This window comes from Callionymus lyra, chromosome 19, assembly GCF_982586985.1.
Source record: "Callionymus lyra chromosome 19, fCalLyr1.hap1.1, whole genome shotgun sequence".
NCBI classification, from domain to species: Eukaryota; Metazoa; Chordata; class Actinopteri; order Syngnathiformes; family Callionymidae; genus Callionymus; species Callionymus lyra.
The window spans coordinates 12,020,593-12,047,237 of NC_141836.1; the positions used below are offsets into that span (position 1 = coordinate 12,020,593).

Genomic DNA, 26,645 nt, shown 5'->3' on the forward strand with positions numbered 1-26,645 from the left:
GTAAATGTTTCTCAAAAGTTACGTTTTTTCCAACTGACCAAACTAAGTTTTTCCAATTAAATATAATTTTTACTTATTTATTTTTATGTAAATGTTTCTCAAAAGTTACGTTTTTTCCAACTGACCAAACTAAGTTTTTCCAATTAAATTAACAATGAAATATAATTTTTACTTATTTATTTTTATGTAAATGTTTCTCAAATGTTACCTTTTTTCCAACTGACCAAACTAAGTTTTTCCAATTAAATTAACAATGAAATACAGTTTTTACTTATTTATTTTTATGTAAATGTTTCTCAAATTTTACGTTTTTTCCAACTGACCAAACTAAGTTTTTCCAATTAAATATAATTTTTACTTATTTATTTTTATGTAAATGTTTCTCAAAAGTTACGTTTTTTCCAACTGACCAAACTAAGTTTTTCCAATTAAATTAACAATGAAATATAATCTTTACTTATTTATTTTTATGTAAATGTTTCTCAAAAGTTACGTTTTTTCCAACTCACCAAACTAAGTTTTTCCAATTAAATTAACAATGAAATATAATTTTTATTTATTTATTTTTATGTAAATGTTTCTCAAATGTTACGTTTTTTCCAACTCACCAAACTAAGTTTTTCCAGTTAAATTAACAATGAAATATAATTTTTACTTATTTATTTTTATGTAAATGTTTCTCAAATGTTACGTTTTTTCCAACTGACCAAACTAAGTTTTTCCAGTTAAATTAACAATGAAATATAATTTTTACTTATTTATTTTTATGTAAATGTTTCTCAAAAGTTACGTTTTTTCCAACTGACCAGATGTTTTGAACAAAAGAAACAACTACAAAACCTTTTTTCAAGTAAACACTATACTTGTGCTCCACTCATGTTTTTTGAACACCACTCTCTGGATGCCTCACCCCCTCTCAGTGAAAGCAGGCGGGTCAATAGTAAAGTGTATTTAATTATATAGCATCAAGCAGCGGTTGTTAAGGGTGAAGCTCCTCGTCTTTGTTCATATTTTCAATCACCAGTGATTTATTTGAAAAGCAGAAAACTGATCTCAGTGGAAGGCACTCATTTCCGCACCCACCTTACTTATGGTTCCCCCCCAAAAAAACAGTGCACTCCCATGATGCCTTGAACTATTAAGTGACGGTCGCTACAATACTGAACTTAAATTATACGTTTATGTTGCCACGTCAAAAGGGATTGACAGCTGGGCGGCAAAGCATCATCATAGCGTAACACAAAGTGTGTCTTTATGTTTCTTTTTTTAAGGTGTGATCCACTGATTTGTTGAACGAGTAAAGTACTGACAACAAAAACCTGCAGGCGTGGTGAAGACAACTAGAGAATCAAAACAACCGTATAACCCTTGTGTCATTTTCAGGGTCAAGGTGACCCGAAGGCCCCGAGATAAATGTGTTTGAAGGTATCCCATTTGTGATAACACACGGGTTAAAGTGATCGATACAACAAATAAACCAAAAAACCTCTGTTAATTATTTTCAATAGTTATTTTAGAACAGATTTAAAAAATAAATAAATAATTGATTAACTATTTTGCATAGGAAAGGTTAAATATTAATCTTAAAAATATGTTTTATCTCAAAAATTAAAAAACAAATGCATTTGAAATGTAACATTAAGTCAAAAAAAAATTAATAAAAAATTGAATTTTGTTTAATCAATGTGAAATGTTATTAAATCTATGTCAATTTCTGTAGATTTAAAGAAAGTTTAGATTATTTGGGATTTTTTTCTAGTTCTAGTTCTGTTTGAACATCAATCAGTCAAATTAGCATGTAAATAAATCCATATATATATACTAATATATATTTGTAATAATAATTTTATGTATGAAATGTACATTTTCACACATAACTTGGTAATAAATTGATTTATCTTCAATAATAAAAAAAAACAGTTGAGGAGCCACTTGTCGACCCAAACAGGTGAAACTCATCCCATTATCCTGGACCCGCCCACATGAGAAGAAGTCCATTATCTGCCCCTGAGAGCCCGGGGAGGGGGTTTCGGTTACACCTGGCTCGGTAATAGGTAATAGCTGGAGTGCAGTCGGAGCGCTGCGAGGGTCCGGGGGGACGCTGGAGACGGCAAACATCAAAGGTCCAAACAGTGCGCCGGCTTTTATGCAGAACAGGAGCTGGTTAACCAGGAGTGCTCTCGTGAGTGGGAGCTCCGTGCATATGCATGAACGCCCACATAGACCCACCAGGAAAAAAACCCCCCACATATTTCCCACTCGCGGCCGATGACAAAAGCCAGGGGGGGCTCCGGAGAAGCCCGCCCGCCACATCCCAGTTGATTATGACCATCTCCAGACTGACGTCCAATTCCAGCTAATTAGCGGCGCATTGCTATGCATACATATGCGAGGCTCAGAGGCAGAGGCAGAGCTGGATGAATGAATGTGGACATGTGAGGTCAAGGGACGAGCGAGAGCAGAGGGAGGACGAGCGAGAGCAGAGGGAGGACGAGCGAGAGCAGAGGGAGGACGAGCGAGAGCAGAGGGAGGACGAGCGAGAGCAGAGGGAGGACGAGCAAGAGCAGAGGGAGGACGAGCGAGAGCAGAGGGAGGACGAGCGAGAGCAGAGGGAGGACGAGGGACACACATGGAGATCGTGGCTTCGACCGAAGCGAGTGTGATGTGTAATCCCTGGAAGACCCTCTTGATGCCTCCACACACTTTTTTTTTTAGCCGCTTTCGTCTAGAGAATCCGCTAGATCACACGTGTCGAACTCAAGGCCTTAGTGCACTGATTTACAGTGCACTTTCTTTTGCGCAGTGCGCAACATTTCGACGGGGTAGTACTGTTTCAAAGCCTATCGCCGACACTCTACAGCGCTTTTCGCCAATCGAAACAAGTCATTAAGTCAATGAGATAAGGTTTTTGTTTATCCCACATTGGAGACATTTGTGTTGTCAACCGCAATTGTACAGTATATATATATATATATATATATATATATATATATATATAAATAATAATAATAACAACTATATAATATAATATATTTTTAAAAATGACTTCATACCTAGTGCACCCCTTAACTCTCAAAAGGTACAACTTTCACAATTTATTTGTTTATTTATTGTTGTCTTAGTTTGGAACTTTTCTGTTGCCTTCTTTTAAAAAAGTTAAAAATCAGTTAACCAGCGAACCAGTAAACCATTTCCTGTACAAACGATGGTTTGCATGTCATTGTAGAAGTATAGAAATGTCATTTCACAATAAAAATGAGGAGTTTTGCGGCGTAATTTTCTGTAACAAAACAAGTAGTGACGTCTTTTCGGTTTAGCGACGTAGCTTTTGAGGTAGCGTCATCTGCGTCACTAAGACGTAACAACGCAGTTAATATCTTGTAATTGTTCACTTGCGTAAGTACCCGACATTGCTTCTTTCGAATAACTACAACATGTTTCTTTTTCTTTTTCCTTTTTATGAGAATTTATTTCAAATTTCTTTTTTTAATAAATAACAAGAACATGGCTTGGTTTCCCACTTTTTTTTCAAAGGTTTTGTTCCTTCTTTCTATGGGTCTTGACGGTCCCTTACAATAGCCAAAGTATATAGTGTGGCCCCTAAACATTTAATTTCCCACCCTTGATTTAGGTCAACAGTTACTCCGAAATTTCCAAAAGGTGTAAAACTTGAGGTGAAGGAAAGTAATTTGACGGGAGAAAAAAAGACAATTTTGCAGCCCCGTTCTCTCATAAAATGTGTTGGTCCGCGACCAAAGTGCTAAAAAAAATGTTGGTCCCTTACTTAAAGTAAAAGAGATGACTTGGAAAAAGCAGGTCGTACTGCAGGATCAACATTTGAATGACAAAAGCTGCTTTTCGATTTGGTTTTTGATGCGTCTCTAACAGAAATATCAACACATCTGGGCAGCGGAGGTTGGAATGTAAGCCTGGAAAAGTAGCAGAAAGAGAATCACCGCCTGGTTCAAAATGTCAAACTTGATTGATGGAAGTGAAGGTGGAAGAACCTCCACCTGCTCCGGCGCTCCCAGGAGAGACATTGGACGCCCGTAATTAACGCCGGGGAATTTGAATGTCGTCATCACTTTTACAGACGCTCGCAGACATTTTATTGACCTAATTAAAACGAGGATTTATAATGTATATATACGGGATCGTTCCGAGCTTTCAAATCAGTCTCGTCCTTGGAAGGTTCGTCCTCCGTCGGGGGGGGAATAAGGCTAAAGTTGAAACTCCATGTATTTCCTTCAAAAGATTGTTTCAACCCTGGTGGTCGTACTGACCCCGCAGTGAAATTGTAAACGTGTATAAATGTGCTGATCATAAAGAGTCCGGGAGAACCTCTTGTTCCGCTGCCATCTGGATGCTTCACGCTCGGTCATTGATTTATTATTTCGCTCTCTGTAATGGCCTTTTTGTACAACCTGGCGTTTAATTAACTCATTGATTTGTGGAGAAATAAAATAAATGGATTAAAGCGTTAGTTAGCAGACGTCACACATTCTCAACGCTTGTTATTGTTCGGTTCACACAACCCATTTCAGAAGCTCACAACTGGAATTCTAATCCATCCGTTGGCTGGACGAGCGACAGGAAGTCATGCAAAATAAAACAGGAAACTCTCCCATTGGATTTCATAATCACTGCAATGTGGAAAATCGAGGAGCCAACTCACGATTGGTGGACGCTGCAGTTGTAAAATATGAAATCCACGCTTGCGAACTTCTTCCCCGTCTCCTTCGACTTCAGGTACAACTTGATGACTCGTCGATCACCTGCGAGTCACAACATAAATAAGATAAGATTTTTTTTGTCAATAGCATGTGTACAGTAGGAAAATATTAAACATACTGTCGCACAAAAATACATATATATATATATATATATATATATATAATATAATATTTATAGTATATAATAATAAAAGGTATTAAATGATATATATTTTTGAAAACCACTTCATACCTTGTGCACCCCTTAACCCTCAAAATGTACAACTTTTAAAATGTATTAGTTTATTTATGGTTGTCTTGGTTTAGAAATGTTTCTTTATTTCTCTTTGTTCTTGTTCTTATTTTATTTTTATTTATTATTTTATTCTTTTTTATGAAAAATTGCTGTATTTGCTGTGGATAATTTGGAAAAAAAAACAATTTCCCAAAGGAGACCTCCTGAGGGATCAATAAAGTTCTACCTAACCTAACCTTTTAAATAAAAACAAGTTAAATATCAGTTAACCAGCGAACCAGTAAACTATCTCCTGCACAAACTATGGTTTGCATGTCATTGTCGAAGTATAAAAATGTCATTTTATAATAAAAATAATGAGATTTGTGATGTTATTTTCTGTAACAAAAATAAGAGTCATTGGGTTTACCTTGGTTGTGTGTAATGGGAGCGATCTCCTTCACCGAGGGGGACAAACAGAAGATCCTGCCGCTGTAGATCCGTCCTTCTGTCTCCACGTAGTCTTCGAAAGAGCAGTTGACGCCGGCGAAGAGACTCGGGACGTTCTGGGTCTGGAGGACCAGCTGAGGAGGAGGAGAGAGTCCACCATTTATTTCACAACTTCATTGAGCAAAAACCTCTCTAAGAGTGAACGATATTTATGTATTTATATTTTAACATGATCTTTAATTGGATGATATTCACGACAAAATAACAATAAAAACTCTCTAACTTGTAGCTCAGGGGCCAAATACGACCGTCTGAGTCATTTTATGTGGTCAGCAGGATAGTTAGTTAATAAAATCTATCCATCTAAGTATCTATGCATCTATCTATGCATCCATCCATCTATGCATCCATCTATGCATCCATCTATGCATCCATCTATGCACGCATCCATCCATCCATCTATGCATCCATCTATGCACGCATCCATCAATCTACACATGCATCCATCCATCCCTTATGCACGGATTCATCCATCCATCTACGTACGCATCCATCTACCCACGCATCCATCCATCTACACATTCATCCATCCAGCCATTATGCACGGATTCATCCATCCATCCATCCATCTACGCATGCATCCATTTATCTACGCACGCATTCATCCATCCATCTACGCATCCATCTATGCACGCATCCATCCATCTATGCATCCATCCATCTACACATCCATCCATCTACACATCCATCCATCTACACATCCATCCATCTACACATCCATCCATCTACACATCCATCCATCTACACATCCATCCATCTACGCACGCATTCATCCATCCATCTACGCATCCATCTATCCACGCATCCATCCATCTACGCACGCATCCATCCATCCATCCATCTACGCATCCATCCATCTACACATCCATCTACGCACGCATTCATCCATCCATCTACGCATCCATCTACGCACGCATCCATCTATCCACGCATCCATCCATCTAAGCATCCATCCATCTACGCATCCATACATCCACGCATCCATCCATCTACACATCCATCCATCTACGCATCCATCTACGCACGCATTCATCCACGCATCCATCCATCTACACATCCATCCATCTACGCATCCATCTACGCACGCATTCATCCATCCATCTACGCATCCATCTATCCACGCATCCATCTACGCACGCATTCATCCATTCATCCACGCATCCATCCATCCACACATCCATCTACGCACGCATTCATCCATCCATCTACGCATCCATCCATCTACACATCCATCCATCTACACATCCATCTACGCACGCATTCATCCATCCATCCACACATCCATCTATCCACGCATCCATCCATCTACGCACGCATCCATCCATCCATCTACACATCCATCTACGCACGCATTCATCCATCCATCTACGCATCTATCTACGCACGCATCCATCTATCCACGCATCCATCCATCTACACATCCATCCATCTACGCATCCATCTACGCACGCATTCATCCATCCATCTACGCATCCATCTATCCACGCATCCATCTATCCACGCATCCATCTACGCACGCATTCATTCATTCATCCACGCATCCATCCATCCACGCATCCATCCATCCACACATCCATCTACGCACGCATCCATCCATCTACGCATCCATCTATCCACGCATCCATCTACGCACGCATTCATTCATTCATCCACGCATCCATCCATCTACGCATCCATCCATCTACACATCCATCCATCTACGCACGCATCCATCCATCCATGCATCCATCTATGCACACATCCATCCATCTACACATCCATCTACGCACGCATCCATCCATCCATCCATGCATCCATCCATCCATCCATCTACACATCCATCTACGCACGCATCCATCCATCCATGCATCCATCTATGCACACATCCATCCATCTACGCATCCATCTATTTAATGGGAGTTTTTGACAAGGGTAAAAAGTGACATAATTAATTTATATTAACCTCCAAAAATATATATAAAAAAAAGTCACAATCCGACTCATTCGTCCCGTTACGGACAAGTTGGTAAATTTATATTTTCTTAACCTCTAATAAAAATTAATCTTGGGAGAAACCTTCGATTTCCATCAGACTACATCAATTTAGATCGAATGTTTCGAAGGAATATTGACCTGCACTCCGGACATGGTGACAGAGATGGTGTCGGGCTGGACGGACAAACGGACACATTGCTCCACCCTGGTGGTGAATCTCAGCGGCTCCTCTGCTCGAGTGCATCGATCCTTCCTCGAACACCTGCAACATTTTAAAACAACCCCGTCTTAAGATACAAGCTAGAACGTGAAAACATTTCATAAACAAACATTAGAGTAATCACCTGACGTAATTTCCTCAAACGTTGCCAACTCCAGTTTACATAAAAGCCTCGCGATAAAATCTGAAATATTTAATCCAATTGTGTTCACTTGAGACCAAATGACGTAAGAGTCCAGAGTCAGATCTTAATCCAGCTCAGTGTGAGTCATAGTAACAGGTTGTTTAGAGGACATCACTTAAGTCTTAAGTGTAATTATAAAACCACTTTCATTTCTTACTGATTCAACTTTAAAGGTGATCACAGATTTTAAAGTAAAAAAAAAAAAAAGAACCGGTGCTGTGATGTGGTAAATTGCTGTCGTCAAGGTAATTATTTATTCCTGCCATTATTCACGAGAGCGTGACCATCAAATCTAACAACGTGTTTCCTCCACACATTCGATCACTCGCTCCAGGAGATTGAGGTTTTGATTGAAAGGTCTGAAGCTACTTGATGTGCGGAGAGAAAACTTATTTGAACCCAAAACTGCCTGAATAATATACATGACATCAGAGGTCCCTCTGGACCAGTTTAATGTCATTAGAGAGTTTGCGTTTTTTTTTTCTTTTTTTCTCAAATTTACAGGGTTATTTTTTTCGAGTAAAAATGAAACAAGCATTTTAACATGACAGTCACATGCTAAGGTTACTTCAGTGTAAACTTTTTTTTTTTCCAAAATAAAACACCTTTCAGACAGTTAAAGCCAATAGACTAAATGTTCTATCGTTGTTTGTTTTTTTCTGTGGATCCCACAAACAATATAAAAAAAACAAATACATTCAAACAAATATTGCAATATTTATTTCATGATACTGTATCGATATTAAACATTTTTAAGTTTTATTTTAACATATATTCTATTTTACATCCTTTTTGTTAGCTTACAAATCATATTTTATTTGTTAGCATAGTTCTTTTACGTTTTATATTTTAATAATACGTGTATCAAATAAATGTATTTGAATTTTTATTTACAATTAACATGAAAATATTCCCGACTTGAGTTAATTTTTGTGTTGCAGTTAAACTTCCGCCCTCTAGATGGCAGCATTCATTACATCCTCCGCAGCTAAAGGAACTTTGAAATCCCGAGAGATCCTGGTAAGGACTGAGGATGGGAGGATACAGAAGCTTTTAAAGCTGAGTATATTTTGGTTTCAAAGCAAATTAATGCAGTTATGACTCATCCAAGAGTCATGTGGTCTGTAAATAATTATAAGTACTTAATAATACTACAAATATATCCTTGTTACTACAGTATCGCAAAAAATCGTATCTTTAACGCTTTATTGTGATACGTAAGTAAGTAATAATTATCTGTAAAGTGTATTATGTCAGATTCTTGTCAATACACACCCCTAGTTAAACACTTCTCACAGACCGGATTTGGACCCCGCACCAGGAGTTGGGATACTCAGCTATAAATGACATTAATAAGCAAAATCAGCTAATTTCGTCGTTGCTTTTCAACTGAATTTCCAACTTCCAACGAAGCTCTCTTGTCTGGAACCACAAATGCATCACAGATCCATAACAACAATAACACGTTAATGCACTTACACGTTGTGCAACACACACCAGCCACAGTGCGGGTCACCGGATCCCAGACAGGCTGCACAGGAAGAATACTGCTCACAGCTCTCCACTGGAACTCGAGTGACCTGTAAAAAAAAAAAAAAAAAATCCAGTTCTGTCTGGAATACAAACGAGGGTCCAACACGCCGGTGTAGCTTCTACCTGCGTCTGGAGCCCGAGATTAAAGAAACTACCTGCTGTGTCTGCGCTAGATAAGCTCTTCCAGAAGAGCGGAAGTATTTGAAGGATAAAAAATGTTGGGAAATACAACCTCTCCGTGGCTCACCAACTTTACACACTCAATATTAGTTCCAGAAAGTGTTGCGGGCCATGAATATTAGTTTGTCTTTTTGTGTAATTCTCATGTCTTGTGTCGTTGTTTTACTTCCCATTTGTCCCACTTAGTTTTTTGTATCCAGGGTTTGATCAGCACCACTGTTGCTGTGCCTAAACTTATTATCAGAGTTGCAGAGCTTAAAGCAACCTCAGCCTCAGCAACAGGTGCCAAATTACAACCTCCATTGACCGGGACTTCACTCCTGAATTCCTCTCCCGATCCATTTTTTTAAATACCTTTTAGTCTTTTTTTTAGTGTTTACCAAGTCTTTCTGTCGTATGAGAATTAAAAAACGAAAAGAAGCAAAGTCATCTAGATTTTTGGCAGTATAAAAAGCAACCAAATAAAATTAAAAAAACGCACAAGGATGGATTCACTTTGTTTATAAAGTCACTTATTTCTGTACAGGTACATTTTTCGTTTTTTTTATTTCATTGTGGTACATAAAGCTTTACCACATGCAGTATAATCTTAATAAATCTCTTATTTTTAGCACGTTTTACTTGATTTACGGAATTAAACTGCTCATGAAAAAAGCCTCAAGAGTCTGATGATCACTTAAATACACGACTGAACTCTGAAAAAAATGTGTCTTTAAAAATAGAGTCTAAAGAACAAGAGGTTTTTTAATTTAAGCTAAAAATAGTTGTTATTGCAGCTACTCATTATAAATGCAAATGTGTCCTCAAAAGCTATTTTTAACTTGTCGAAAACATTTCAAAATGAATAAGAATAAAGTGCATATCGTGTGTTTAACTGGTATGTATAACTGGATAGTTGTCATTAATATTTTAGAATTCAATTATTCATTAAAATAGCCTTCATTTTCACCTCCACACCGACATGAATCCACCGTAGCAACGAACTGAACTACGATAATGTCTTACATACTCAACACATCTCTCGCTGTTCCTCGATCAATCTTTCCTTTGTGAACATCCCTTCTTTGTGTGGGTCCGGCAGCGGCGGCCACACAAAAGGCGCACATGTATGAGCGAGGCGTGTGATAACGACAGTATTATAATACCGCCATTACCACTCCGCGCAGGACACAGAATACCATGAAATTGCTGTCATCACTGCACAAATACTACATGAGTAATAGCGGCTCTCTGAGGGGGTGGGTGGGATAAGGGGGGGGAAGAGAAAGTATGTCACACTGAAGCCCAGAAGAGACTTAATGTGGATTTGTGATGGTCAGACGGATGATGCAGTCCCATACAAAAGTTCTATTATTGAGCTGTAGAAGGCAGACAATGGGATGGGAGGTCCAGAGACGGATGTGTATGTGGGTGAAACACCTTTTTAAAATACACATACATAATATATCTCAACGTAAAGTATCTTTAGAAAGAAGTTGACAGAAATGATAGAAACTGACGTTAGGAATCATATCTAAAGCAGCTTCAACACTAAATGACAAAAGTTGGATGATTGTGTGAGAATGAAAGAGAAGCAGAAAATTCAAATAATTGAAATAAAGCCAGAATTTCAGCTTCTTTTGTCAATTTGAAGGCCAAGAATTCTGCCAAACTGACTTTCTGTCCTCCCACTCTCTCTTAAGAATTTTCTAGGTTATTTGGTTTTCTAATAAAAATTTTGTCATTCATTGGATTGTCATTTCTATTCAACCAAAACTTTTTTTTCCCTTTACTTTAAACTCTTACTTGAGAAAATCGACTTTAGATAGTGGACTTTAAAGGAAATATATCAGTGTATTGAACGGTTGAATTGAACATGTTTCTGTATCACCAGATAATACTCGATCAAACTATCGGCCAATCATGGTCGCCCTATTATTCCACCTTTTTCATACATTCCATTTAAAAAGCTACACATTTAAAAATATTGAAACTCATTTCTGAATGATTTGAAATAAATCTTTGTGCGAAAAGTCAATTATTAAAAAACCAAACAAATTCAACTGTTAAAAAAAAAAATTAAATTATGAATTGTAATAAAATAACAAATAATGAAGAATAAAGATGAATCCAATCTTTCTATATAGATATTCCTGAATTCAGTTATTCGAAAATTGAATTCAATCTTTACTGAAAACTGAAACATTTCTATACAATTCAAAGTTTCAACTTAAGGTCGGCCTTTCGGTCCGTGGGCCAATTCTGGCCCGCCAAGTGATTTTATGTGGCCCGCCAGATGGTTGACTTAAAACTTAAGTAGATAATGGTTCCTGTTTTTATATTGACCTCTAAAGATGATAGGGATTTAAGATAAGATTTTACAGAGACGTCCAGTAAGAGTGAATAAGGAAAAGGGGAATAAGTGTTTTAGATATAGGACAAACGCAGAGAAAATTAAGATACATTTAACTGTTTTTAAAAATAATAGATATTGTTTGTCCCGTAACTAAAAGATTTGGGCCCCTTATGTGAGCTTCTCCATCCGGTTTTCAAAAGATGTCCATGTCAGGAAGGCATATAAAGTTACCCTTGTCTACCAAAAAAAACACTAATTCTATCCGATATTATCTTTTCTTCCCTCCAGACACTGTGTACTCATTCACGTTGTTTATCAGCGGTTTCACGGCTTCCTCTCCCGGTGCACTGGTCTGGCTATAACTTGAGGAGGACGACCTGACAAACAGGGCAGTAAAGCCGTAGATCACAAGTCACACAGCAACAGACAACCTTGGTGAAAGAGATGGGAGAATGAGAGTTATGGAGCCTTGTGAGGAAAGAACGTCTGCGCCATTATTCTTACATTCTTTTGTCATAAACTGTGGTCACATCCTCTGGGTCGTCGGGGAAAAGAAGTCACTTAGGGGCTACTAGGAAATGCATTTTTGAGGAGCAGAAAGAATCCGTTCTCAGGGGCACATGGCTTCCGTCTGACCTCCAAGTCTAATAAATGCTGAGTGAATTGAATGTGAACTGTGTGTGGTGTTTTGCCAGGGGTTGGGTTTCTTTACCCGAGAGTGCAGTTCATTTCCTTGCTGTAGCTCGATCAATACGCCGAAGTACATCATCAGACTATTATGCCACGGTCCGGGCCGATGGGACGGGGGGGCAAAGTCATTTGCTGCCAACTGGAGTCACCTTCTTGGAGATGTTTTACAAGTACAGACGCCTGATCCTGCTCCGTAAGTCCAGGAGAACATTCATCAACGGCGACCCAACATGAAATCATCAAACAGAGCTATTAAGAACTGAATTGCTTGTTTGTGACTTCACTCTGGTCATTAAAATATTTATTTACCTCTTCCAAGGAGACTTGATAGAAAATAATCTAAAACTATTTTCTTTGAGGAACTTTCAGGAAAACCATTTAAGATGAGAGTAGAGTTTTTCTACTAAAAATATATATATCTATACTTGTAGTTCTTGAGATGGAGTTGATCTTTAGACCACTATGCTGTGGTCTTGTTTCATCGTGGATTGTCATGGTCTCGGGCAGGGGTGGATCTAGGAAAATATTTATGGGGTGGCAGGAGAGAGGCAGGAACTTTGGAGGATTTGGCAAAAAGTGACAAAAGTATAGATTGAATTGAATCAGATAGGAAAGTAAATTTGGGCAAAGCTTTCTTTTAGTGTAGTATTTGCCACCCAGGTAGGTCCTCCATGGCCCCAGGAACTCTGATCTGGACTGCTCTTGGGCCACCAGAAACAAAAAGGTCTGGACATCGTCCACGGACCCCGGAAAAACTTTTCCTACGGACATACACTTGCTCTTTCTCGAAATGTTTTTTAAATATAAAATGTTGGATTTGTTTCTTGTATTAGGATTCTCTCCGATTCTTGGTACCAGCTCCGCTCGCTTGGAACCACAGTGGAGAACTACCTTCTTTGTGGTACCATACTATTTGAAATGCAACGAAAACCGGGATGGGCTAAAGTAAGCTAATGGAAAAGGGCCAATATTAGTATCTTGGAAAGTATCCAGGGCCCACTATTGAATGACTATAATGTACATTCACGTCTACATGTTTCTGTGATGGTCTAGGGCATGGGTGGATCTAGGAAAATAATTATGGGGTGGCAGGAGAGGGACTGGGACTTTGAAGGGTTGGCCAAATAACAAACCTATACAATTGAATCGGTTAGGGAAGCAAATGGGAAGCAGCAAGGGTGGCAAAGCTTTCTTTTAGTGTAGTATTTGCCACCCTATTCAACCAAGGTAGATCCCCTCCACATGGCCTCAGGATCTCCAAGTCTGGTCTGTTCTTGGGCCTTCAGCGACGTCACAATCTTTCGGTGAGTCGTTGTCGTCACATTTTTAGTACTAGCTTGGCTCGCTTGGAACCACAGCGGAGCCAGACCGGTTGCTAAAAAAGGTACCAGCTACGTGGTACCATGCTAGCGGAAACGCAATAAAAACCGGGAAGAGACGAGCTTAAGCAAGCTAATAGGAAAAGGCCAATAGTAGTCTCACGGAAAAAGGTATCCAGGGTTCGCCACTCGCTTGCTAATGCTAATTACGTTAGGTCTACATGTTGCATTTTTGTTGTCATGCTACGTCTGTGTTGATGTTTACGTCGCTAAAAAAAGTAGCAGTTGCACCCAGTAAGAAGCTAAAGTTATGCAACTCCACAACTAATGCAAAGTATTGTTATTCTTTCAGCCTTGGTCTCGACACCTCTCTTGGAGTTGGGCATGTTTGTATCTGCATGTGTGTGTGTGTGTGTGTGTGTGTGTGTGTTTCAGGAGTCACTTTTCAACAGTGTGTACGCTTTCATCCAATTTACAACTTTTAATTAGGTTTGCAGGTTTATATGGGCAGGTAAATTGCTCTGTCAGGCTGAGGAATGGACTTTTTGATGTTTGAGTTCTCATCACTTGGCATTTCTATTAATCAACAGCCGAGAAGGGATGATGAGAGCGAGGAGAGAAGAAAACAGGGTCAACGGAAAAACACTTTGTGAGGCGTTTTTTTTTTGGACCGAACGCTTTTCAGAGGCGAAGGGGAAAGCGTTGAATAAGAATCCGGATCACATGTTGTGTTGCGATGAGTGAGACCCTAGTGCCGGCTCTCAGTGTTAAAGAAGTGGTGGAAACAAAAAGACACATTACGGCGACAGGCAGAGGAACAGAGTGGAGCGTTTAGCAGCTAATGAGCCACATCCATCTCTGATGTTTGTCCAGAAGTAAAGAGCGGGCGAGGCAGCAGGTGGAGGATTTAGAGCCATTAAGGAGTAGATTGAAACTAAATCAAGACATTTCACCTTTTATCTCACTTCCACGAGCATTCCGTTTATTTATTATTTATAATGCAGTCAGCCCGACAATTTCAATTCGCTCTTAAGTTTGTCAGTATTACATAAAAAGCTCAATTTTGTGTTATTAAGTTACACCACATTCTACTTTAACTCAACTTTCATCAGAATATTCACTTACATAAACACAAACTCCTCCAGAACGCAGAATAAATATCAAATTCTTGTGTTAATTTGTTTTCTGTGCTGCCATTAGGATTGAATATCAGCTATTAAATTATATAAAATTAAATTACATTCGATTATTTAATTATATTCTGCAGCTCACGTAAAAGTTTGTAATCAATAAAAAAATCACAAACACATACAAACTCAAACACAAATGCACGCACACACATGTACAATTATCACGCACCCACACAAACACAACGACGCACACATATCTACACACACACACCTATACACATGCACACAAGGATATACAAACACACCCAAAAGCGCACAAACAACAAGTCACATGCACCCATACATATTTATACAGACCCATGCTCATGCACGCACACTCACAAAAACACAAACCCCAGAACGTACAAACATACCAACTAAAGAGCACACACACACAAATACATGTGAATTTAAACATATGCACACTGACGCACACGCACGCTGACATATGCAGACACACAAGCAAGCATGAACACACAAATACAAACACACACACTAACACGGGCACACAAATAAACACACATACATACACACACACGGTCACAAATGCCTGCACACACATGAACACACATTCACGTACACACGTATATACAAATACACAATCACAAATGCAAGCGCACTCACGCACATAAAACACCAGCAGGTACGCAAACATACATGCACACACAAATTCAAACACACACAGTTACATGTGCACACACAGCTACATGTGCGGACGTACAAACGTGCACACACTTGTACACACCTGAGCACAAACACACAAGCATGCACACACGTACACAAATGCACAAACAAATGCAGACACATTTACACGCGTTGGCACACACACACACAGAAACATGTACACACACACACACACGCAGCTGGAGCTCGTGTTCCAAGTTTTATTGGACATGTCGTTCTCTTTCCGTTTCCTACTTCTCTCCCCTTTTTTCCTGCAGCCAGACGTGGATCCATCTGCCTCTACTCTGACCTCCTGCGTCTCCACCTTGGACTGAATAAACAGACTCTGTCACTCGAGGATTGCGCTTCATGTCGGCTCCTGGGTCGCCCGTCGTGAACAGACGGACCAGCCGTGATTGGACTCAGCAGTTCATGACAACCTTACAAGCCCAGGCGTGGCGTTCGGACCAGCGGGAGGAAGGAGATCGGCCGTTCGACTATCGCTCTTGCGGGAGAATGAAGGGAGGCGGGACGCCCCGGGTGGGACGGCTCTAGCCCTCTTGCGGACCGGCGTGCCTTTGAGCCAGACTTCTTTACAACAACTGTACCTGGACCACAACAGTTCATTTATCTGAGCTCGCCTGCCTCACTTGTGTTCCAACATTGCCGCCACAACTCTTATCTGCGATCATAAGGCCCTCATTTCCCCATCAACACCAACACCGTCCATTTGTATCAATTACACTTCACTTCCCGCTTCTCTTCTCAGACACATGGAGGTCAATTATGTCTAATCGCTGGTAAATTACACGGCACTCACACGCCCGGTTACTGACGACGTTGCAGGAATTTTCCCGGTGAAGGTTATCGCGATGAGGTCATCAGGCGTTACGAGATAAGAGACGGAAGAGAAAGGTGGAGGGAGAAGGAGAGTCCGACGTGAACGACTTGAGGAATGTTGATGGGGGAAAAAGTTCCAGACGATCTCAAGTTGATTGGCTCAATTATTAACGCATTGCTTTCCCCAAAATGAATTAATATGCAGATGACTGCTGCTTCGACATCAAACGTGTTCCAGGATCTTCTACCTGCTGCCTCCAGCTGAGCGTGTTTTCATTATCACCAGGTGTGGCGGCGCATATGCCTGATGGTATCCATTATGACATGCATGAGATTGTTTTCTCTCAACCTGTTGGATTGCAACTTTACAGCTTCCTGATTTGACACATGCTAAAACTTCGGCAGCACCAATGGTTCACTTTGAAAATACATTGTCCTAGATTCAGAGTTTTAGGATCAAATGCTTGACACTATTTGCCCAATAAGATTAATACCAGAACCATAGAGTCAGGTTAGAAATCTTAATTAGAGTATAACTCAGAGATGGTTCAAAGTTGCAGAAGCTTCACTTGAAAGGCAAAGAGAGGAACATAAAGGGTTAGTTCACCCAAAATTCAAACTTCACTAGTTTTCTATTCAACATTCATGTCTCAGAAAAAAAAAGTCTATACGTTACGCTCGTTTGTGGCAGATGTTTGCAGTATCCTAAGCGATATAAACAGGAAGTACTACACAAGAAGCGCTCGTGATGTTTACCCGGAGTCCTTCCTGTTCATATCGCTTGTTATTCTGTAAACATCTGCCACAAATAAGAGTAAAATCTAGACTTTTTTTTACCCGAACAATTCTTCCTGTTGAGGATTCAATACAAGATGGACGTTACAGACGAGCACTTTGGAGGTATTTGGATGTTTTTAAACTTTCTTTTTTGAGGAGGTTTCTCCACTGGTCGTCATTCGCTACATTAAAATGAACAAACATTTTTGTCAATAACTCTAAAAAGGAACCGATGTCTCTGTAAATAATCCCAACCCTTAGTCAACAAGAGGGTGAGTAGAAAATAAGTGACAATTTAGACAAACTTTCACTTGAAATCAATATGCTTGTGTCAATGTCCGACTTCTCCTTGAAGCAAACTACTCTCCGAGGCGTTTTCGGTACATTTCGGTTGTGTTAGCCGTTTCATTATGACCACCAGATGTATGCATCAGTTTTCCTGTTAGCTAAATATGACGATGCATTGTAGCATCAGTACAACACATTGAAAGTGTATTTTCTAAAGAGATGTTGAGTTCGTACGCGGTCAAGTCCCACCTGTTTGTCCGTGAGGGCGTAAAGGTACTGATGATCCGGGCTGAAGAGCAGGTCGGACAGAACCGGACTCCCGTCGCTCACCGCAACACTCTCGTACAGCAGGGACGGCTGGTTGACGGAGTTGACAAGTATCTGGAAAAAAACAGAAAAAAACATGAGATCAAGTCAATACTATTTAACTTGATAGTTATTATGTACCACACAGCGAGTTGATGATACTTTTATTAGGAGTATTTAGGGCAATGTAGGTACCAGATAACAATTTGAAAAGAACCATTGAGGTTTTGCAAATGCAGACGGACAAACGTGATCAAAGATGAATTATGATAACTAGTAAAACAACAAGCTCTCTTTTTAACGGAGCTCATCGGAACAAAAGAGATGATAAAACCTAAAAAACAAATCACATTTTTCGCTTCCTTTTTTTCGTATAACTAAATCACTCCTGACAGGACGACCACATACGACATCACCGTGATGATTATTTCAAGCTTCTATCATAATATCTGCCAAAAATACCTTCATGAAAGCCGGTGCGTGACAACAAATAAGAGGTACTTGAAGGCGACGTAGCCCAAATATTACATTTTAAATCTTGATCATCAAGACAAATGCAATGACGCCCATGTTTATCTTTTTAGTGACAGAATCTGAACAACTGTATTAAAATATCCTTTGTTCATGCGAATATTAATTTGAATTATCACTGAGTTATGTGTACCAACGTAGTATCTAGAGCAGTTTTCAACTGACAGCTGACTACATGGAGGGAACTGTTTAAGTCCTTTTAAGAAAACTTTCTGCGCCGCCGGCTCTTGAACTCTCGGACAGCGTGAAGGACTGAGGTGACGCGATAACAACTCGGGGAGCAGGGGGCGAGCTCTGGCCTACAGCTCGGGGCAGAGGGCAGTTGGAGTGGGTTTCACGTCATCCAGCACAGCGGGGATGCCAGACAGGAGCAGATTTTCCAAACCCAACCTCTCCCGGGGCCCGAGGACACGAGTGATCTCTTTATTCGACCTGCGAACATTGTGGTCTGAGACGTGAAAGTCAGAGAAGTCGAAGTTCATCCGATGTTGATTGTGTTCAGGAGGAGTGAGAGCTGAGATAATATGTTTGTCTGAGGTTTGTATTAGAATCTTACAGAGGCAACGTTTGTTTATTGTGTTGCAATTAAACTTTCATGGTCATCGCAACTAAAGGAACAATGGAATCCCCCAGGATCCTGCCAATGACTAAGGACGAGAGGATACATTCCAGCAGCTTTTAAAGCTGACGATTGGACCTTTTAATCAACCAAAGGAAACAATCACAAGACGTCACTTAAATTCAGTGTCTTCCCAACAATTGTTCAGAAGACATTTATTAAATCCTATCATGAGATTTTTGTATCGTAACAACTCTACTGGAGTCAACTGTATCCTCTCATCCCTTAACTTAACATTGTGACTGCTGCCCTCTAGCGGCCGGAAGTTAATTTGCCACAAAAATGAACAAACGATTCGAATATTCGCAGCTCATTTGTAAATAAACATATTATTTATTAATTTATCAACTAAAATCGATACTGTACTGTTTTAATACCCATCCAATATCGTGAAGAGTATCACGATATTTAAGTGTATCGACAAATATCTTCGACCACTTTTGGATCCATGTCCTTAAATATGTTGATGCAATAAAGAGTTTTAAAACAGCAAAGGACGTCTAAATCATCGGTGTTGTCGACGGCGAGTCTGCTTCCAGATCCAGAACCCTGGCCGGCAGTGTATAAATCCTGTAAATGGACCGGAGGGGGTCGGTACAGAAGCTCCACTTTGAAATATCTAACAGAGCTCCGAGAGCCGGACCGATCTGGCCACCATGTTTAATGTGCAGCGCGAGGAGGTAAATTTTAAAGACGTAAAAAAGTTCTAAAGGGTGAAACAGGGGCATCTGGAAATATCTGTGCTGCCATTGGTGCTTTCCCCCCTCACTTGTAACCATCAGTATGTCGGATAAAAGAGTCTGTTTCCTCCGATTATTAATTTATCATCTATAAAGAGTTTAATCGATCTTAGAGTAAAAAGTAAAGGACTAGACAAAAAGTTTTGGCTAGTTTTCACCCTTACATGGACGGATATGTCCAAGATTAAGGTCAGAGATCGTTAAATCAATAGTGATGTTCTTCTCTTAACTTTGGTCTGGGGAATTGAACCTCTTAATAAAAGGAGAACATCTGAGTTCAACACTTTTTGGGAACTTTTTTATACACTTCCTTGAACATGGTGATGAAGTAGCGGTCGTGGAAGTCTAAAAATGGATGCAAGGTGATTCTTGAGGAGAACACACAAGTGTTAAATACATAAATAAAAATGCATATTGTTAAATATAATTTTTGGGATCCCAGTTAGGTCAAATTAAATGAGAGGAATGGTGATTTGTACATAAATCTGTCATCGTTGACATGGACATGTATGAGTTACAGCTAAAATATTAATTATCAATTTCTCCTAAATTCGTTTTAAACAATCAATAGATATGGCAAATGGTATCATAAATAATAATTAAACTGACTTGACTTTTAAACAGTAAAGAGTGTGACGGTGATAATGAAGGGTCAAGACAGACGGAACGTTATTATTCGTAACGTAAGACTCTTATTTTGAAAGCCGGATGTTATTCCCTCCTTCTGAACGCCATTCGGGGAATTTACCGTAAAGTTTAGCGTTAACTTTCCAAGTTGAAGTGCGGCTCATGAGAGGAAAAACCCCGAACGACGGACACCTCTGTGTGAGTAGCGTTGCTGTAGTGAAAGGTAGACCCGCCTTATGTTGCTCTATGATTGGATATATCAACGTTTATTATCTTTTTTTTTTAAAAAGAAACGACAACAAGTCATAGAAGTACAAACTGACAACTTTACAGAACGTGACACTGATTGGTCGAAGTGTCAAATTGGTAAATATAAATGTGTGTCATGTAGTGGGAGAATACCATTTGTGGTTTTATATTAAAATTTAATTTAAAGTTTCAAAAATACACTTGATTGCGGAATTCCGCTAAATAGCCGATATCCTGGACCCCTGTAGAGGCGCACTTAAAACAATTTAATTTTTCTTCTGTGTAGTTTGGAAAATAGGATACATATAATTCAGTCCATTGAATTTTGATGATTTAATCATTTTTTCTATATCTTTTTTCAATAATTAATTATTTCGTTAAATATGGAATTATATTTATACATTTTTGCCAATTATTTGCAATAATCCAAACACATTTTAACGGTTTTCATGGTGGTTTCAACAATGGTCGGTTTTAAATTATGTTGATAGCTTTGTATTTGTTTTTTTTGTTATGCAGTAGTTATGCAGAATCTACAGACCATGTGACTATTGATGAAGTCGTAACTGTAGTTTTGAAACCAAAATATGTCCAAACATCTACTTTAAACGCCGCTAGAGTCAACTGTATCCTCTCGTCCTCAGTTAAAGCTCGCCTTGGATTGCGTTATTCTATTAGCTGGGGTGGATGCGGCCATCTTGTGGCTGGAAGTTTAATTGCAACAAAAAAATGAACAAATGCCGTTAATATTTGCATGTTATTTGTAAAATTATGAAAATATGTTGTTGTTTTTTTAAATGTAATGAATGAAATGACATTTAAAAGAAAATAAACGTGGATATGAAGATCTTTTCTTAATCACTTACCACTAATTCAATAACCCGAAAACTTTTTCAAACAACTATTTTTTCGCAGCTCTTTAACTCAGAGACTTAAAAGAAGGAAGAACTTCTTGGATAAGTTCAGAGAACCTTCTTGTCGGCGTTGATCTACAGCGAGTCTTGAGCACGACGTGCGTATTGACCTTTCGGAACACCTGAGTTATGCTAGTTGTACCGACGCGACGCCGTCTATGGAAGTTTTAGACATAAAACTAAAAGGTGACTTTTGCAATTTGAGTTATAGCTGTTCCTTCCCTAACTTTTCTACTGGGTTTTCCCCCTGGAATCTTGGATGTATATCTCCAAAGACACATGCGTGGAACTAGGCCAGAGCCAACACTAGCATCCCTGGCTCTTAACTCGGACCGAGACATTCTGCAAAAAAACATCATAAAACCAACAGAAAGGAAGACAATGCAGCACAAAATAAACTCTCCGCTCGTTCAAACTTTCAAGGTCTGGCGCCATCATGGCTCTAAAGGAAGATTTAGGAAATCAAAGGAAGCGTTAGTGGTCATTATGATGGAGACAGATAAGGTGGGATCAAGGTGGGAGGTGCAGTACGACGATGAGGGATGGTTCATGTGTCGGGGCCGTGCGGAGAAGGACGAGGTAATAAAAGTGAACAAAGAGAAGTAATGAGGTCTGGCCGTAGCCCCGCCATGATTAATATCAAGCAGGGTTCAAACAACGGTCACACCTTTCAATCACTTCAAGTTCCAACTCGCCGCCCGTTCTCGGGTCTCGGCGGCACTTTCTGTTCGAGTCACGACTATATTTAGGACCAGATTTTTAAATAAATCAGTTTTAACTTTTTCAATTTAGACCCAAGTTTCTTGACGAAGGTGTTAATTTTGAATGATGGAGAAAACAAGTCGAAGTGTGTATGGGTGAGAATCTGGAGGTACGATCAAGATACAGGGACAACACCACGATATATTGCGATACTGTAGTAACAAGGATATATTTGTAGTATTGTCGAGTACTAGACTCTGCTGTTGCAGAATTTACAGACCAAATGAATCTTGATGAAGTCGTAACTGTAGTTTTGAAACCATAATATGTCCAAACATGAACTTTTAAACGCTGCTGTAGTCAAATGTATCCTCTTGTACTCAGTTATCGCTGGAATCTAGTAAGATTTCAATGTTCATTTAGCTGCGGTGGATGCGGCCATCTAGTGCCTGGAAGTTTAATTGCAACACAAAAATGAACAAACGCCATTAATATTTGAATGTTATTTGTAAAATTAAAAATCGAATTATTTAGTTAAAAGACTCTTTATTGAACTGTAAACCATAAAACACCTATGGTAATAAAAATAAAACATAATTTGAAAGCCAAAAAATCAATACAATGCTGTCAAATATCGATACAGTATTTTGAAAAATCGTAATCGGAAAAAAGTCATAACTGCTTTAATTTGGTTTGAATCGGAAGACCGACTGTATTCTCTTGTCCTCAGTATTAGCCGGGATTTCCCCTTATTTTATCGTTCCTTTAGCTACGGAGGACAAAATGACTGATAGCATCTAGCCGTAAATATTGAAATCTTAATTGTAAATTTAAATATATATTATAATAAACACACTTTATTGATAATAACTATTGTTCAAGTTACATATGATCTGAAAGCCGATATATATATATCTATAACTGTCGAAGAAACAATAATTAAAGAGTTTAATATTAAAAACGTATGTTGTTAAATGCTTTACATCAACTTTATGAATTAATTTTCCTACAAGAGAAGAAATACTTGTGAAATCAAGGGAATATTTGTCAATTGTAAACTAATTGTTACTAAGAATACCGCAATTTTCAAGTGTATCCATATTTCTTCGCCACTAGAAACAAGCATGTGCAGAATAATAAAAAGTCGAAGATCTGAAAAGATCTCTTAGTAATACGTGATGTTTTAATGCGGGTCTGTGTCTGATGGTGAGTGGTCAAACTTTTACCTGAAGATTACAGTCTCAACACACACACTCATACACACACACACACTCACACACACACACACACACGTTGTACGAGTGAGACTTGGGAGTGAAATTAATCATCGTTGTGTTGTCGCACCGCTGCTCTCACTACAGGAGGTCGGGCCTCAGGTGTCGCACACCGTACAGTAGAGAGTGACAGGAAGGCAGCTGGCCGCTGACAACCCGCCACAATAAAGTCCTTCCCTTGACAGATTAGGAAAGTTTTCTTGGGTAAAAATATATATTTTAAAACTGCTGTTGTTCAGGTTTATGAAAGGAAGTATGATAGTTCTTTTTTATTTGGAGTTGAGAGACTTTATAATATTTAACCATATTATTTTTGGGACTATTTTGTTCATGGAATCCCAAAATTAATGTTCATGTATAAAAAGTGATCCTTAAAGATGTCAGTGTTTAAAATAAGATTAGAAATAAGGATTATTTAGGTATATTGAGCCTCCATGAATTAAATATAAATGTTTTACTATTAAACTTATGCTTCCTGTTACATTAATAATAACTAGACAATTCCCTGGTGGGAAATCTAGAGAGTGGGCAGTGCGCTTTGCCCCGTGACGAAAAAACTACAAGAGCTACAAAAGAGTCAAATCCCACGTTGATAATTTGGACTTTTGTCGACATTTTAAAGTTTCAATGGTGTTTCTACGTGAACGTATGCCAGAGCAGGAGATGTTTGAAAAATGATTTGCGACTTTTTTGACCTCGTCCCATTCATTCCTAATGGGAAATTTATTGCAGTTTTTTCGCAACTTACAACAATCCACTAATAATAATAATAATAATAGTAATAATAACAATACATTTTATATTAAAAGTATTCTAGCGATGCCTTTTGCTTATTCTGTTTGATGAGCACTCACCGTTCAAGACAGATTAAATAGCAGCAATGAAAAATAATTCATCCTAATGTGTCGTCCAGAGGTGTTTGTCACTCTGAGGTCATGGACTCGTCGACACCTGAACTCTTCTTCCTGTCTCGTCTGATCTCACTCACGCTCCGCTGTGAAGCCTCTTTAATCTTTCACGAGACGGACTTGACAAAAGACACCGTCGTAAGACACGTTCAAGTTCGTTCTCACCATCTCTCTGGTGTCTCCCATCACCGGCAGAATACATCCCTGAGCTGTTTGACTCGTCCTGCTGCTGTCATCTGCGCAGATTTCCCAGGATGCTTTACTTCTCGCTCAGATTTTGCACATGTTGACTAGACTTACTTTACAAATGTAGTTAATATCTTTGTTGTTTAATTTTTTTTAGGGATTTTTTGTGTGGTTTAACTAAACATGTAGGCTATTTTTGTCTAATTTTACAAGTTATTTAATCTAATAAATCAGTTCCATTTTAACTACATAATCAAATCATACCCTTTGATCTTTAATCCATCGTAGCTTAACTTTATTTAAATAGCACTTAAGAACAACAAAAATGCTGTTGTTTGATAAAATACAACAGTTAAAAACATTTAAAAAAAAAGTCAAAGTAAAGTAAAAGGCACTAAAAACAGCTACAGAGTTAAAAAAAACAGGGAATAAAAGTGGGAATAAAAGACAAATTTTAAAAATGGACGTGGATAAGTCGCTTAAAAACTAGGAAAATAAATAAAGATCCAAAGAATATCATACGGGTCGCAACTTTGAGACGTGTGATTTACGTTAAAGCAGGCTGGGAAATGTTAGTTACAAAAATTGCTTATTTAATCTCAAATTTCTGTGATTTACCGCAACATCCAAGTGACCTCCAGGGGGCAGCAATGCGCATTTACCTTGTGCGATACATTTAAAAATAACAAGACGAAGAAGTGTCGACACTCAAAGTGTTTTAGTACATATTAACATTATTGAGAATTTAAAAGTGATTGTTATATATGGATGTCAATTCTAGTTAATTAATGATTGAATTTAATTGTTTTTAAATCAGATTTTGCCATTTTTCGACGAATAAAAAAGGTGGAAAAAATTTAAAATAAATTAGAAGACACTAATGTCACGTTTGTGGTATGGAATTTATGTAAAAAAAAAAAAATTTTTTTGATTAAAAAAAAGCCAAAATGAGTTCTTAAATCATAATATTTTTTTTCTTCGTCATCCCTTAAACGCTGGTGAACATCTTCTCAAATCCCTCTGGTCCTGGTCGTCTAACGTCAGAGGAGATCAACCGGCCCCCGGGGGCCGACGTTCCCGCTGCGTCGTCATCAATCTTCATGTCAAAGCGAGACAAAGTTGCAACAAAAAAAAAAGCTAGCGAAAGCTACATTGTAGCCATTAGCACAGATGGTGCTTAAGTGAAAACGAGCATGTCGAGGCCAGCCATGCATGCACGCCTGTGTTTTCGTCTTGCATCTGTCTGCAGTCGCTGGTGTGTCTTGTGTGTGTGTTTCTGTCGCTGTTCTCCGATGTGTAATTACAAACGAGAAACGATAAGCCCGTTTTCGCTCTCCTCCTGTGGGAGCTCACAGCTAATTATAGAGCCAGCGGAGCTTCAAATTGCCATTTAAAACAAGCGTACGGTGAGAGACAATAGCACACTCCCCTGGAGGTAGCACCGCTGTGAGGGAAGTGTGAAGGTATCGTGCTGCTGCTGCTGCTGCTGCTGCTGGAGACTGACGTGATGCCGGATCAAACCAACGTCGGGACGAATGGCGTGAAAACTGGAAATTATCGATAAATAACATTTTCAACAGCAATGTATGGAAGTCAATTTGAGCCATTAATTTTAATTTGAAATTCTGACACTGAATTTTTACGTCATCAAAACCAAACTTATTATTTAATTTTTACACTGTTTTTATTCATGCATTGAAAAAAAAACACAGTTTGGTTTCAATACAAAGCGTTTGAATAGTTAAACGTAAAACGAGATTCATTGTTAACAATTCAATATCTAAAAAGTCAATGTAAAAATGCAAAAATACTCAATATAAAATAAAAGATATGTTTTATAAAAATCAGGGTAAATAAATTCAGTGTTAACATCCAGGAAACCATAGAAAAGTATGGAAGTAATTGTGTGTTATCAGACTTTTATTATACACTGAATTTTTACAGCATCAAAACCAAACTT

At 38.7% G+C, this 26,645-nt stretch overlaps 1 protein-coding gene across 2 annotated transcripts in view; it reads right to left on the minus strand.

Annotated features, from left to right (window-relative positions):
* Positions 1 to 26,645, minus strand: part of LOC148059524 (plexin-A1-like) — a 179,819-nt gene that overhangs the window by 78,266 nt on the left and 74,908 nt on the right. For both annotated transcript variants that reach the window (XM_087781286.1, XM_087781287.1), the window contains exons 4-8: positions 17,879 to 18,010; positions 9,315 to 9,415; positions 7,570 to 7,693; positions 5,378 to 5,531; positions 4,676 to 4,775 (exon numbers count right to left, since the gene is read on the minus strand). In XM_087781286.1, the coding sequence (XP_087637412.1) occupies positions 4,676 to 4,775; positions 5,378 to 5,531; positions 7,570 to 7,693; positions 9,315 to 9,415; positions 17,879 to 18,010 (611 nt within the window). The remainder of the gene's footprint in view (positions 1 to 4,675; positions 4,776 to 5,377; positions 5,532 to 7,569; positions 7,694 to 9,314; positions 9,416 to 17,878; positions 18,011 to 26,645) is intronic.